This window comes from Hypanus sabinus, chromosome 12 (genome assembly GCF_030144855.1).
Source record: "Hypanus sabinus isolate sHypSab1 chromosome 12, sHypSab1.hap1, whole genome shotgun sequence".
NCBI lineage: Eukaryota > Metazoa > Chordata > Chondrichthyes > Myliobatiformes > Dasyatidae > Hypanus > Hypanus sabinus.
Genome location: NC_082717.1, coordinates 106,157,100 through 106,172,964, shown reverse-complemented (window position 1 = coordinate 106,172,964; position 15,865 = coordinate 106,157,100). Strand labels below are relative to the sequence as shown.

The 15,865-nt window shown below is 44.6% G+C and overlaps 1 protein-coding gene across 1 annotated transcript in view; it reads left to right on the top strand.

Annotated features, from left to right (window-relative positions):
• LOC132402415 (zinc finger protein 585A-like) overlaps positions 1-6,732 on the top strand; it is a 66,976-nt gene extending 60,244 nt beyond the window's left edge. The window contains exons 4-5 of the mRNA XM_059985272.1: positions 1,884-1,945; positions 2,886-6,732. Coding sequence (XP_059841255.1) covers positions 1,884-1,945; positions 2,886-4,340 — 1,517 coding nt within the window. The 3' untranslated portion in view covers positions 4,341-6,732. The remainder of the gene's footprint in view (positions 1-1,883; positions 1,946-2,885) is intronic.
• The last annotated feature ends 9,133 nt before the right edge of the window (positions 6,733-15,865 follow it).

Here is a 15,865-nt window from a genome sequence, read left to right as displayed (position 1 = left end):
CATGGGCTCTCATCTTATTAAGCAACCTCTTATGCAGTACCTCATTGAAAGCCTTTTGAAAATCCAAATACACAACATCCACAGTATCTCCCTTGTCAATCTTATTTGAGATTACCTCAAAAAATTCCAATAGGTTGGTGAGGCAGGATCTTCCTCCATGAAACCATGCTGGCTTAGGCCTATCTTGTCATGCACCTCGAGGTATTTCATAACCTCATCATTGAGGATCAACTCCAATAACTTTCCAACTACTGATGTCAGACTAATAAGTCTGTAATTTTCTTTTTGCTGTCTCCCTCCTTTCTTAAACAGCGGAACTACATTTTCAACCTTCCAGTCCTCCGGAACCATGCCAGAGTCTATTGATTGCTGGAAGATCATTTCCAATGCCTCCACAATCTCCAAAGCCACCTCCTTCAGAACCCATGGATGCAGCTTATCCAGTCCAGGAGACTTATCTATCCTTAGTCCATTTAGCTTCCCAAGCACTTTCTCTCTAGTAATCTTGACTGTACCTAATTCTATTCCCTGAGACCTCTGGCTATCAGGTATTTGCTAATGTCTTCCACTGTGAAGACTGATGCAAAATACTGATTTAGTTCCTCTGCCATCTCTTTGTTACCCATTATAATTTCTCCAGCATCCTTTTCAATAGGTCCTATATCTACCCGTGTCACTCTTTTACTCTTCATATATTTAAAAAACTCTTAGTATCCTTTTTTATGTTCATTGCCAACTTCCTTTCATAATTCATCTTTTCTTTCCTGATGACTTTCTCAGTTTCCTTCTGTAAGTTTTTTAAAGTTTTCCAGTCCTCAGTTTTCCCACTAATTTTTGCTTCCTTATACACTGTCTCTTTTGCTTTTATTTTAGACTTGTGCCATTTTTCCATTCATGATTTTCTTTTTTTCTTGGAATACATCTTTCCTGTACTTACTTTATTTCTTGTAGGAATTTCATCCAATTCGGCAGAAGGGAGAGTCCCAGAGGCAGTGGGGGTGGGGAGGGGTTGAAAGGGACATCCCAGAGATGTGTGGGAATGTGGAATTAAGGGAGCAGAGGGCAGTGGTGGGCTGGAAGGCACGTTTCAGAGATAGTGGTTGGGGAATGGAGGTGGAGAATCTGTACATAAGGTTAGTTTCTGAACATAGACTTCTTATTTCAGTTTCCTTCAGTTTTTCAATGTCTTCCTTCTTGTGGACAATTGGCACGTGGGAGATCTGTTAATGTTTGTGTGTGGGGGCTGTTTTTTGCTGAGGTGGTGTATTTTGGGGTCTGCACGTTTAGTTTATTTTCATTTCTGAGCTGAGGCAGAGTTGATTTATTTTCTTTCATTGCCACCCAAGGTATTTCTGTATTGAATGGCTATCTGGAATAGATAAATATCAGAGTTGTACATGTATCTGCATTTTTTGAACCTTTGAGTACCAAAGGTCAGGGTCAGGGTCAAGGTCAGGAATGTAAGTGTATTTATTGTTCTGGAGAGCCCAGTTTTGTTGTGTAATTCAACATGTGGGTGTAGCGGGTAATGAATTGGTATATATGTTCCATCAAAAAAACACTTACAATTTGTTTCTATCACTCCAGGGGAGGCACCTTTTGGGAAGGAACAAGAGGGCAGATGTGTGGTTGACGAGACTGAGGTTTGGACATACGGGTTTGCACCCCACTTTGGCACTGGTTGCTGAGCATGGGGACGGGTGGTGTGACTGACTTTTCGTACGGTCCCAGCGACGCTGGAACATGGGATCGAGGTGTGTTGTACCACAGATATTCGTTAGAAGGTGGGAAGCTGTTCAGGTAGATCGGGGGCGCACCCGAGGCGAAACAATCAACCTGGTGGTATCTGATCCCGGCCACGCTCCCTGCCTCCTCCGGTACAGTAGGTGGCGGTAATGCTTCTCCTGAGAGGCGCAAGTCGCCATCGGCACAAAAGAAGGAGAAGGTAGGTTCGGGGCTCCGAGCGGGCTTGTCATCAGCACCGGCATCCGCACCGCAGCTGAGGTACAATTGTTGCGGTCCACCGTGGCCCTGTAAACCCGGGACAGTCCCGGTTCTTTCTCCCTCTCTCGACCCCACGATCCGTACCCGAACCCCGACGGGATTTCTGCCGACGAGCGAGGGTGCCGGCGCCGCATCGCCGGGACCGTGACGGATAGAGGGGTATCTGGTTCGATGGGGTTTCTGGGTACAGAGGCAGCCATGGGTGACACTTACTGGACTTCCCCGCCAGTTAGTGTGCTTGGAAGAGTACGCGGTGGGAATGGGAGCGGATGGATCTCTCAGACAGTGTCGAAATTGTTGTGTGAAAATCCTCCGACTTGTGTTGAACTTCACTGTAACAGTGTGATGTCACAGCTCAGCATAGGGACTAAAATGCTGACCTTCACCCATTGTGTAAATCTCTTTACAGGTTAGAGTTTGTGTCGGGAACCTCAAACACAACAACAAGGGATTCTCACATTCAGCCGACCTGCTGAGACACCAGTGAGTTCACAGAGGTCATTCACCTGCTCTGTGTGTGGAAGAGGATCTACTCAGTCATCCAGCCTGAAGATACATCAGCAAGTTCACACCACAGGGAGAGGGTTCACTTGTTCTGACTGAGCAAAGTGATCAATAAGAACCTTTAATGAGATATATATACAATGTACATCCTGAAATTCTCTTTCTTCTTAGGAATTCTGTCCAAGCTGAAGACATATCAGAAAATTCATGCCAGTGAGAGGCCGTTCACCTGCTCTGTGTATGGGAAGAGATTCACTCATTCAACCCACCCTCAGAAACAACAGTGAGTTCACAAGGGAGAGAGACTTTTCAACTGTTCCACGTGTGGGAAGAGATTCACTCAGTTATCCCATCTACAGGCACAACAGTGAGCTCAGATGGGAGAGAGACACTTCAACTGTTCCGTGTGTGGGAGCAGATTCACTCGGTCATCTGATCTGTTGACTCATCAGCGTATTCACACTGGAGAGAGGCCATTCACCTGTTCAGAATGTGGGAAGGAATTTACTCAGTCATCTCACCTACAAACACACCAGTCAGTTCACACTGGAGAGAGGCCATTCACCTGTTCAGAATGTGGGAAGGGATTCACTCTGTCATCACATCTACTGACACACCAGTCAGTTCACACTGGGGAGAGGCCGTTCACCTGTTCAGACTGTGGGAAGGGATTCACTCAGTCATCTCAACTGAAGGTACATCAGCGATTTCACACTGGGAAGAGGCCGTTCACCTGCTCGGACTGTGGGAAGGGATTCACTCTGTCATCCCACCTACAGACACACCAGCGAGTTCACACTGGGGAGAGGCCATTCACCTGCTCAGACTGTGGGAAGGGATTCAGTCAGTCATCTCAACTGAAAGTACATCAGCGAGTTCACACTGGGGAGAGGCCGTACGTTTGCTCAGAGTGTGGGATGGGATTCACTCACTCATCCAACCTACAGACACACCAGCGAGTTCACACTGGAGAGAGGCCTTTCACCTGCTCAGACTGTGGGAAAGGATTCACTCAGTCATCTCAACTGAAGGAACATCAGCGAGTTCACACTGGGGAGAGGCCATTTTCTTGCTCAGAATGTGGGAAGGGATTCACTCAGTTATCTCACCTAATGTCACACCAGCGAGTTCACACTGGGGAGAGGCCTTTCACCTGCTCAGACTGTGGGAAGGGATTCTCTCACTCATGCAACCTACAGAGACACAAGCGAGTTCACACTGGGGAGAAGCCGTTCAGCTGTTCTCTGTGTGGGAAGGGATTCACTCAGCTATGCAACCTACAGTCACATCAGACAATTCACACTGGTGAGATGCCGTTCACCTGCTCAGAATGTGGGAAGGGATTCACTCGGTCATCTCAGCTGAAGGTACATCAGCAAGTTCACGTGGGGGAGATGCCATTTACCTGCTCAAACTGTGGGAAGGGATTTCTTCACTTATCTCAACTGAAGGCACACCAGCGAGTTCACACTGGGGAGAGGCCATTCACCTGCTCAGACTGTGGGAAGGGATTCTCTCAATCATCTCATCTACAGAGACACCAGCAAGTTCACACAGGGGAGAGGCCGTTCACCTGTTCCATGTGTGGGAGGAGATTCACCCAATTAAGCCACCTACAGGCACACCAGTCAATTCACACTGGGGAGAGACCGTTCACCTGCTCAGACTGTGGGAAGGGATTCTTTCGATCCTCTGACCTGCTGGCACACCAGCGTGTTCACACTGGGGAGCGGCCGTTCATCTGCTCACACTGTGGGAAGGGTTTCACTCGGTCCTCCACCCTTGTGGCGCACTACCGAGTTCACACTGAGGAGAAGCCATTCATCTGCTAGGACTGAGGAGGATTGTCCGGCTGGAACATCAGATAGTTCATACTGCGGAGTTGCCTTTCTTCTGCTCTGAATGTGGCAAAGGGATTCTGTCGGTCATCCAAGCTTGTGAAACACTACCGAGTTCACACTGGGAAAAAGGTTTAATAAGCTTCTTTCTGGATGTTTAACCATCACAGTTGCTGAATCCAGATGCAAGTTCAAAAGTGACTGTTGGTGTTGAACTCTGCAATTATTACTGCTGCTCATCACACCCAGTTCTGCACCCTGACCACTGGGCATGGGAGGAGTTTCTTCTGCTGATGTTCACCTTTACTGGGACTGGAGTTTCATGTTCTGAATCTGTGACTAATAAATCAGTTCTATTTTAAACTCTGTCTCAGGTGCCTAGTGAATCTCAACACACCTTGTGTACAGTATGCAGGCAACTCAGCCCAGCTGGTCCCGGCCTGTGTTTCTGTTCCACAACAATACTTTTAAATCCATCCCTGCTGTTCGCCTCTCACCTTCCCTGTGGTTCCAGACAGTCACCACTCTGTGGGTGTAGGGGTTTCCCTTGAATTTCCTGCATGACTTTCTGCAGACTGACGAAGAAGATAAGCTGACTATAGTTATATTCTTCATCCCTGAAATCGCTGGGCCAAGGAAGAATGCGATTGGTAGTCAGCCTCCTTAGTCCCTGCTCTTTTAACATTTTTCGTTGCTTCTGAAGGGCTGTGTATCACACAGCTGGGTTGTTAGAATACAGCGCTATCCCCCGAAGACTATAAGCAGATTTGGAATCTGAGACTACATCCACACTAGACTGGTTAATTTTGAAAACGCGGTTTCAAGTAAAAATGATAGATGTCCACACTATGCGTTTTTGAAAATATCTCTATCCACACTGAAATGGAGATTTCGGCGAATCTCCTCCTACTGGGTATGCGCAAGACGCATCTACAGAAAACAAGTGACGTGTTTGGTGTCGAATCTCGACATAAAAGTGCGCATTTGTGTAGTTACAGACTAGAAAAAATTAAAATGACAGACAGCTTTTGGCTCTCGTGCAGGAGAACTTAAAACTAAAAAAAAACAAATACTGGAGCGAACACGAGGAAATCTGCAGATGCTGGAAATTCAAACAACAACACACACAAAATGCTGGTGGAACACAGTGGCCAGGCAGCATCTATAGGAGAAGCACTGTCGACGTTTCGGGCCGAGACCCTTCGTCAGGACTGAAGCGTACTGGAAAATACTGGAGCGTACGGCGGCAACCAACAGGGAATTCACGGACAGATTGACCCGGCTGATGACGAACATTGAAAAACTGACTAACTCTGTTGCACCTTGTTAAACGTACAAAACAGGTCTGCATCAGTGTTATCTTGTATTTCCATACAATGTTACATTAGGCTGTTACACATCTATTGTCAGAGAAGTACTTACATAAATAGGGAAACCACCTTCATATGAGCAAGGACAGAAATCGGCAAAGTGAGTACAGTATACTTATTTATTCAGTAAGTTATCGGTCGAAATATTTGGTGAGTACATTTCTAACTCTTCTGGCTTCAGTCTCATTGCCGTCTGTTCTGAAATTGTTAGGTTGCGTTCAAGAAAACAATGAAATAGCGCGCTGCCGTCTGACAGCGTTTTCAAAAGTCTCCGGTTATACCATTCACACTTATCTACCCGAGCAGCGTTTTCAAAAATATCCACCTTGGAAAGCGTTTTTGAAAAGCTCCAGTTTCAGGAGACGAAAACGCCATTTTAGTGCGAACGGAGGGTAAAAGCGAAGAGAAAAAGCTTCGGTTACGGACTTATCTGGTGTAGAGTGGATGCAGCCTAAGTGACAGAAATAAAGGTCGACGTCGACTGATGACGCAAAGAATGCCTGTTGACTTTAAGCTTATTGCTTGTGGGAGCTTGCAGTGTTAAACTGGCTACTGAGTTCTCATAAAAACGTTGGTGGCATTTGACAGGGAGGAGGCACTTTCAATGGCACTGTGCATACTTAGAAATCCGTGAGCATCCGAACGACCTATCACTGCAAATCGAGTGCACAGGGCCCGGGAGTCTTTGGTCCAGCTGTTTAATTTTTATTGTGACTTTCTTTGCAGTTTAACAATTAATTATCTGCTTGTATTTTAAGTATTGCATAACAGTTTAATATGCCTTTAGTGGCTATACAAAGAATAATTCTAGAAGTTTCTTTGTACTTTATTAAGTGTTTTCTCATTGGTCGATTTTTACTGAGTATTGATTAAGTTGTTTCTAGTTGGATTATTATTATCTATAGATTTGAATGGAATTTTCCTTATCTTGGGTATAAAAGCAACAGTTTTATGTTAGGTGCCCTCTTTACTTTCTCTCTGTTCTTCAAGTATTAGACCCCTGTCGCTGTTCTATTCCTCTACCAACTTTGAATAAAACAATCATGAAGGAACAAGTTTTATGCCCTGTTTCTGACTTACAAAAGAACCTCAGATTTAAACACCAAAATCCATCACATATTTGAGGCTGGGAACACAGTACTCGAGCATATTCAATGCTCAGCAGAAGGGAGGAGGAGGATGGTTTTGTTCTTCACATGGGTGGATATCGATGTAGGGACAGTGATAGGAAATGAAGCTGTGTGGAAATAATGAACAGTAGGGGAAAGAGCACGTGGGTAGGAATGGTCTCCAGTACCCCAGGTGTCTCAATGGGACCAAGCACAAATGGGAAATAATCAGTGAGGTAAGAAGGGAATTGTGATTGTTATTGGTGATTTTAATCTGTAGGTTGATAAAGCTAATCAAACTGGCAATGTAGAGTGGAAGAGGAACTGTGGAGTGGTCAGGGACTGTTTTGTACAGCAGTACGTTACAGAACCAGCCCAGAAACAGGCTGTTTCACATGTGCTTCTGTGTAATGAGGTGGTATTAATAAGAGATTTTGTGGCAAATGATGTTCAAGGAAGAAGTGAACACAATATGGGAGAATTCCAGACACAGTTTCAGGGTGAACACTCGGATCCAGAACCAGTGACCTCAACCTACGTAAGGACAATTACACGGGTGTGAGGGTGGAGTTGTCTGGGGTGGATGGGGTAAGTAGGTTCAGGGACAGGTCAGTGGACGGGTAGTGGCAGATGTTCAAACAGCTGGTTCATAACACTCAGCAGACGTTGATCCCAATTGGACAGAGGGATCCAGTAGAAACATGAACCAACCGTGGTCATCCAAGATCATCAAGGTAAATATAGAATCAAAGAGCATAGAAAGAGGTGAGGCCAGAGGACTGAGAACATTTCAGGAACTAGTAAGAAGAGCCAACAAAATAAAATTATCAAGGAAAAGATGGCTAAGTGAGCATCTCACTTAACGTAAACTCAATGTTGGACCCGTATTTGAGACCCCCATGTCTTCCTTTGAATTAGTTGAACGATCTGAAGTTACAAAAGATACCAAGTGTGACCCCCATTCTGTAAAAGGGCTTGATGGGAAAGAGTTTGTCAGACCTGTTCAGGAAAGTTTCCTTAATCAGTGCACAGTAGTCCCAAAGAGAGAGTGAGTGATATTAGATCTCCCATTAGGGAATGAGACGGGGTAGGTGATGATCATTATGCTAATAGTCTCAAGGTAAAAGGACAGGTCTGGTCCTCCGGTTGAGATTCTAAATTGGTGAAAAGCCAATTAGAATGATATCAGAAAGGATCTGGCAAGTGAGAATTTGGGGTAGTTTGTTTTCTGGCAAAGGTGTACTTGGTAAGTGGGAGACCCTTCAAAAGTGAAAATTTGAGAATAGAGTTCATATGTTCCTGTGAGAATAAAAGGCAAAGATGATCGGGTTATGGAACCTAGGTTTTCAAGAGATTTTGAGGTCATGGTTAAGGAAGGGAAGGAGGTGTACAACATGTATAGGCAGTTATGAACAAATTAGCTACTTGAAGGGTGTAAGAGATGCAAGAGAATATTTAAGAAGAAAATTAGGAGAGCTAAAAGAAGTCATGAGCCAGCCAGTGGTGTCGTGGCATCAGCACCAGATGTTGTGGACATGGTCCCGAGTTCGAATCCGGCCGGCTCCTTGCATGCTTTCCATCCGTGCTGGGTTGAGCGTCGAGCTAGCAACTTGGCCTTGTGAAAAAAAATCAAATGTTACGGAATGGACAAAAACGCCGCCCATTACGTCATAGGGCGCGAAAAGGAACAACAACAAAAAGAAGACACAAGGTTGCTCTAACAAATGTGAAGGAGAATCCCAAGGGCCATTTTCCCCCCTGTCATATCCCAGCTCCCGCCAACAAAGACTCTCAACCCAGCGTTCTCCAGAACCTTCTCCACTATCCTGACTGGCTGACAGCATAGTCCTCAGTTGTTTAACAACCCACTTATCTCAGCTCAAACCCAAACAGGGTGAGAGTAGAACAGACTGCTCTAACAGAACTGCTAACATGAAATGCCTACAATATTGCAGCAAAAATCTTAACCAGGGCATTACGCTCTCACCCCCACCAAAAATAGTCATGTCCTCATGACTTTGAAACGTATCAACCCTTCATTAACAACACAATTTTCCTTTTTTTTGTAATTTATTTTTTATTGCAGTTCATCATCAACAAACATTTCCATAAGAAGTATTTCAGACATTGTATATATATATATATATATATATATCATATAATCATATATATCACAAATCTCCACAAAGTATTTATCTGGGGTATACACTTATAGAAAAGAACGGAAAGAAAAAACAAGCAAAAGGAAAAAACTATGTACAAGTAGGGAGTGATCTTTTTTTACAACATATTCATTGATTTGTGAGAATAAAATCAGGCCTATGAGGCATTATGTAGTTAAACCATTTTTCCCAGTATCAATCAAATTGTTCCAGCTTATGATTAACAGATGCTGTTATTTTCAAAGGAATTCTGTGAAGTCAGGATCTGCAATCCATTTGTGAATGGTAGCGACATATCTCACCGGGGGATAGACGCAGCACTATTCCCGGCGCGTTATAGACCAGCCTGACTCTGAGACACCTTATCCATCTTCAGCTCCTCCAGCTTCAACCACATTTTGTGACCTTTCCTGTGTACTAGAGGGCGCCTCTCCCTGTCTACCACTCCCTTCTTCCGGAAGTTCACCCCCCCCCCCCAACACCCCCCCCCCCCACCCCCGCTCCGTGACCGGATTTCACATCCATCAGTTTATGCCAGTGCAGCCAAACATTCTCAGCCTCTGCTGGTGCTAACCAGCGAATCATCTCTCACAAAGAGGTGCCTTGGTCACTCCAAAAGTGTGGCAAGTACTCCTGGAGTAACCAACATCTGCCTCATCAGCGAAAAACCTACTTTCATATCCCAACACCTTCTCAGTTTATCTTCTTTCCCATTCTTCAGACAATCAGGCAAATTCGGGCAAGGTAAGGCAGTGAATGTTGGCTCGATGAACTTTAGCAAGGCCTTTGACAAAAATCCTGCATGGGAGATTGATCAAGGAGGTCCAATCACTTGGCGTTCAAGATGAGGTACTGAATAGGATTAGACCTTGACTTTGCGGAAAAGCCAGAGATCGTTTGCAATGGTTGCCTCTATGACTGGGAGCCTGTGATCAGCGGGGCGTCCCAAAGGCTGGTGCTGGGTCTATTGTTTGTCATCTGTAGCAATGATCTGATGAAAATGTGGTAAACTGAATCAGCAGATTTGTAAACGACACCAAGACTGGCGTGTAATGGACAGTGAGAAAGACTATCAAAGCTTGCAGTGGGATCGGAACCAGATGGAAAATTGGGCTGGAAAATGGCAGATGGAATTTAATGCAGACAAATGTGAGGTATTGCATTTTTGGAGGACTAGGTCATTCACGGTGAGTGGTTGAGCACTGAGGAGTGTGACCAAACTGAGGGATCTGCGAATACAGATGACTAATTCGTTGAAAGTGGTATCACAGACAGGGTCGTAAAGAAACCCTTTGGCACACTGGCTTTCACTAAATCAAAGTATTGAGTACAGTAGTTGGAATGGTGAAGTTGTATTAGACAACGGTGAGACCTAATTTGGAGCATTGTGTGCAGTTTTGGTCAGCTTCCGACAAATGTAAATAAAATTGAAAGCGTGCAGAGGAAATTTAAAAGGATGTTGTCAGGACTGGAGGGCCTGAGTTATAAGGGAAGGTTGAATAGGACAGGGCTTTATTCCTTGGAATATGGAATACTGAGGGGTGATATGATAGAAGTTTATAACATTATGAGGAGTATAGTTAGGGTAAATGCAAGCAGGCCTTTTCCACTGAAGTTGGTTGAGACTACAATTAGAGGTCATGAGTAAAGGTTGAACAGGGGAGCATAAGGGGGCACTCCTTGACTCAGAGGGCTCTGAGAGTGTGAAGTGAACTGCCACACTCTCCACTTTCTGCAGGGACTGTACTTTCCGTGATTCCCTCACTCATTCATTCCTCCCCCTGATCTCCCTGCTCGGACGCATCTCTGAAAACAGAGTGTGCTATACCCGCCCATTCAGCCCCTCCACCAACTTCATTCAGGTCTATCACCAAAGAGTCCTTCCAGGATAGGCAAATCTTCACTTCAACTTCTGTAGCCGGTGCAGCCTCTACCACCTTTGCCAATGAGTTCCACAGATTCAGCACCTTCTGGCTAAAGAAAGTTTTCCTCATCTCTGTTCTAAAGGGACCTCCTTCTATTCTGTGGCTGTGCCCCCGATCCTAGACTATTCCACTATGGGAAATATCCCCCCCATGTCCATTCTATCTATGCTCTTCAATATTCAATAGGTTTCAATAAGATCCTCCCCACACCGTTATCCTAAACTCCAGTGAGCAGAAGCCCAGATCACGTGCTCCTGATACATTAACCCTTTCATTCACAAGGTCATTCTCGTGAACCTTATCTGGTCCCTCTCTAATGGCAGCACAGCATGTATGTTGTGGATAGTGTGGAGGGCTGTCAGAGGTTACAGCAGGATGTTGATAGGATGCAAAACTATGCTAAGAAGTGGCAGATGGACTTCAGCCCAGAGAAATGTGGGTTCATTCTGTTAGGTCAAATATAATGACAGAATATAGTATTAATGGTATGACTCTTGGCAGTGTAGAGGATCGGAGGGATCTTGGGGTCCGAGTCCATAGGACACTCAAAGCTGCTGCACAGGTTGACTCTGTGGTTAAGAAAGCATAAGGTACATTGGCCTTCATCAACCGTGGGATTGAGTTTAGGAGCCGAGAGGTGATGTTGCAGCTATATAGGACCCTGGTCAGACCCCACTTGAGTACTGTGGTCGCCTCAGAAGGATGAAAGCCTTGGAAGGAAGGATGTGGAAACCATAGAAAGGGTGCAGAGGAAATTTACAAGGATGTTGCCTGGATTGGGGAGCATGCCTTATGAGAATAGTTTGAGTGAACTCAACCTCTTTTCCTTGGAACAACGGAGGATGAGAGGTGACCTGATAGAGGTGTATAAGAATATGAGAGGCTTTGATTGTGGGGATAGTCAGAGGCTTTTTCCCAGGGCTGAAATGGCTAGCATGAGAGGGCACAGTTTTAGGGTGTTTGGAAGTAGGTACAGAGGAGATGTCAGGGGTAAGTTTTTTATGCAGAGTGGTGTGTGCGTGGAATGGGCTGCCGGTGATGGTGGTGGAGGTGGATACGATAGGGTCTTTCAAGAGACTCCTGGACAAGTACATGGAGCTCAGAAAAATAGAGGGCTATGAGTAACCCTAGGTAATTTCTAAGGTAAGGACATGTTTGGCACAGCATTGTGGGCCGAAGGGCCTGTATCGTGCTGTAGGTTTTCTATGTTTCTATCCTTTCTGAGATAAGGGGCCCAGAATTGTTTACAATGCTGCAATATCTTATGAAACCTTCTGTTGGTTTTCAAAATTGATGTTCATAAATTTATGACTATATAGAAAGGGGAGTGCAACCTTTTCATTTTTGGCAAAGGGGAATCAAATCCAGAGGGCGTATATTTAAGGTGAGAGGGGAAAATTTAAAACAATTTCAGGGATAAACTTCTTCACCCAAAAGGTGGTGGGGATATGAAACAAGCATACCGCAAAATCTGGTGAGGCTTGTACAATAACAATGGGCAGGTATGTGGATAGTGAAGGTTTAGACTGATGGGCTAAGTGCAGGCAAATAGGATCCGATTCTATCACTGTTAATGTGATGGGAAGATGGGGTGAGCGAGGATGTTCGGGAAATGGAGGAGATGCGGGTGAGGACAGCGTCAATAGTGCAAGAACGGAAACCCTGCTATTGAAGAAGAGGACCTCTCTGATGTCTGGGAAAGAAAACCGAACAGATGAGGCTGAGGCAAAGGAATTGAGAAAATGGACTTTGGCCAACATGGACAAGCTAAGTCTTTGTTTTTATTTTCTGACACTTCCCACTCCTTTCTCGATCTCGCTGTCTCTATCTCTGGAGACAAACTATCATCCTTCATCTTTTATAAACCTTCTGATACCTGCGGTTATCTTCACTACACCTCTTCCCACCCCATCTCTTGTAAAAATACTATTCTGTTTTCAATAATTACAATAATTGTTACGTCATCTAAATCTTATATAGATGCACAGTGGAGAGTATCCTGAATGTCTGCATGATGGCCTACTGCGGTAACACCAATGCCCAGGAACAGAGGAAATCAACACAAAGTGTTTTCTTACAGCCCAGTTCATCACAGGCAAGGTTCTCCCCATCATTTACCAGGAGCACTTTCACGAGAAAGCAGCTTTGATATTCAAGGACATTCATCATCCATGCCACGTTCACTTCTCACTGCTGCCGTCGGGAAAGAAGGAGCCTTAGGTTCCACACCACCAGTTTAAGAAGAACCAGTACCATACACCGGTCGTGCTCTTTAAGGACGGGAGGGAGGGGAGGAGAGAAGAGGGAGAGGGAGAGGGGTATGTCGAATTACTGGTGAACGACTAGTTTCGGGGGTATTGCAAGGCTGTCTTTATTGATACTTTGCCGTACGCTTGAGTGCTTGGTGAAGAGTGCTGATGCTTTGTTGCTGATAAGGGTGGGGGCACCTTTGCCTTGCTGCTATTTGTGTGTGGGAGGGGGGAGCTGGAGGCGTTTTGGGGTTCTAATGTTTTAGCTGTCATTCATTCTTTGGGGCACTCCTCTGTTTTGCAAAGAAATAATATGTCAGGATGTATATTGTAAAGATTTCTCTGGCATTAAATAGGGCCTTTGAAACTTTGAACCATTTGCTGTTTTAAAGATCAGAGCGCATTTTATACTCCTACATGGGAAGAATGATAAACTTCCTTCTAGAGGAAATTGCGTCCCCCACCTCACAAAGTCAAACAGCACAGTAACAGACATTTTGCCTACCATGCCCATGTTGAGTACCCAATGACACTAATTCAATTTGCCAGCACTCAATCTGTAGCCTCTGTGCCATGGCCATTCAAGGCCTCCTCTAGATACTTGTTAAGCATGGCAGTATTTATTCTCACCACCTGCCCAGGCAACAATTTCCAAGCTGCACCATCCTCGATGTGAAAAATATTTTCCTCAGATTTTCCCCTGACTCTTCACCTTAATCCCCCGCCCACTGCTTTCAGATGTTCCATCTCAGAGGGGAAGGTTTTGCATTATCCATTCTTGTATGTGCCCCACACAATTTTGTAAAAGGGTAAAATTATTTGGAAGGTTCACCTTCTGAGCTGTAATGATCACCAACAATTTGTTCTGGTCCCAGTTACTGTCAGAGCACTGGAGCAGGGATCCAATCACAGACCCAGTACTGTGCACACAGTGATATTAATTGAGTAACAAATCCCCAGGTGCAAACAAAGTCGGCGTCAAAGTTTAGGCAGAGATCAAAACATCCAGAGAAATCCAAGAACCAGAATTGGGAAACACGCAGAATCATTATTCAGACGGACAGAGTACAGATATGAATGCTGGAAATGCCCAGGAAAATTCACTGGCACAATCTGGCAACAAACAGGTGAAAACACACAACTAAAATACACTGAGCAATAAACAGAGAGGCAGATGATAGGTGGAGCACAATGAGACAGAAGTGGCAGCACTACAGGTAATAATGAGAACCAGATAAGAGGCGGAGTACTCAGTAATGCAAGGGCCGGAGTAAAGCAGGAGCATGAAATAAGAGCACATGGCAATACAAAGCCACAGACTGACGGCTAGGAGGGAAACACACAAAAAGACAATGTTCAACTGGAGGTACTGACAGTCACATTGAAGCTGCAGCCAAGAAAGTTCACTAGTGTCTCTACATTCTCAAAAGGCTAAGGGCATGTGAAGTGTCCCCAATGACCCTTCGGTTTTTACAAACGCACCATGCGAAATTTCTTTTCAGGGTGAATCACAGCTGAGTATTGCAAGTATTCTGTGCCAGACTGCAAGATGCTGCTGTGAGTACCAGATGCAGCTCAGTCCTTTGCACAACCCGGCCTCCCTTTAACCGTCTTAGTCTACACTGTCTGCTGCTTCAGGCCAGTAGCCAACATAATCAACAAACCCTCCCACCTCAATTATTCTCTCTTCTCTATCTCCCCTCAGGTAGAAAGTTATAAAAGCTTAAGAGGACATTTCACCGTACTCAAAGACAACTTCCATTCCACCATTAGATGCATCGGTATTTTAGTGGAATAAAGGGAATTACAGAGGCATGAGAAAGGAGTTGACCAAAATTGACTGGAAAAGAACACACTGGCAAGGATGATAGCATAGCAGCAATGGCTGGAATTTCTGGAAGCAATTTAGAAGGTGCAATATATATAGCACAAAGAAGTATTCTAAAGGAAAGATGACATGACTATGGTAAACAAGAGAAGTCAAAGCCAACGTAAAAGCTAAAGCGAAGATGTATAATAGAGCAAAGATTAATGGGAAGTTAGAGGATTGGGAAGCTTTTAAAAACCAAGAGAAGTCCAAAAGTCATTAAGAAGTTATAGATGCAATACAAAAGTAAGCTAGTCAATATTAAAGAGGATACCAAAAGTTTCCTCAAATACATAAAGTGCGAAAGAGAGGCGAGAGTCGATATTGGACTGCTGGAAAACGATGCTGGAAGAGGTAGTACTGGGGGTCAACAAAATAGCATTGAAACTGAATAAGTATTTTGCATCAGTCTTCGCTATGGAAGACACTAGAAGTTTGGTGGAAGTTCCAGCTGTCAGAGGCCATGACATGTGTGAACTTACCATAATTAGTAGAAGGTTCTTGGGAAACTGAGAAGTCTGAAGGTAGGTAAGTCACCTGGAACAGATGGTGTACAGACCAGAGTTCTAAAAGAGGTGGCTGAAGAGATCCTGGCACCATTAGTAATGACCTTTCAAGAATCACTAGATTCTGGAATGGTTCCGGCAGATGGAATAATTGCAAATGCCACTCCACTCTTAAAGAAGGGAAGGAGGCAGAAGAAAGAATATTATAGGTCAATTAGTCTGCACTGAGAGGCTGAGAAGATGCCAGAGTCGATTATTACGGATGAAGTCTCAGGGTACTTGGAGGCACATTACAGCATAGACCATAGTCAGCAGGGTTTTCTCAAGGGAA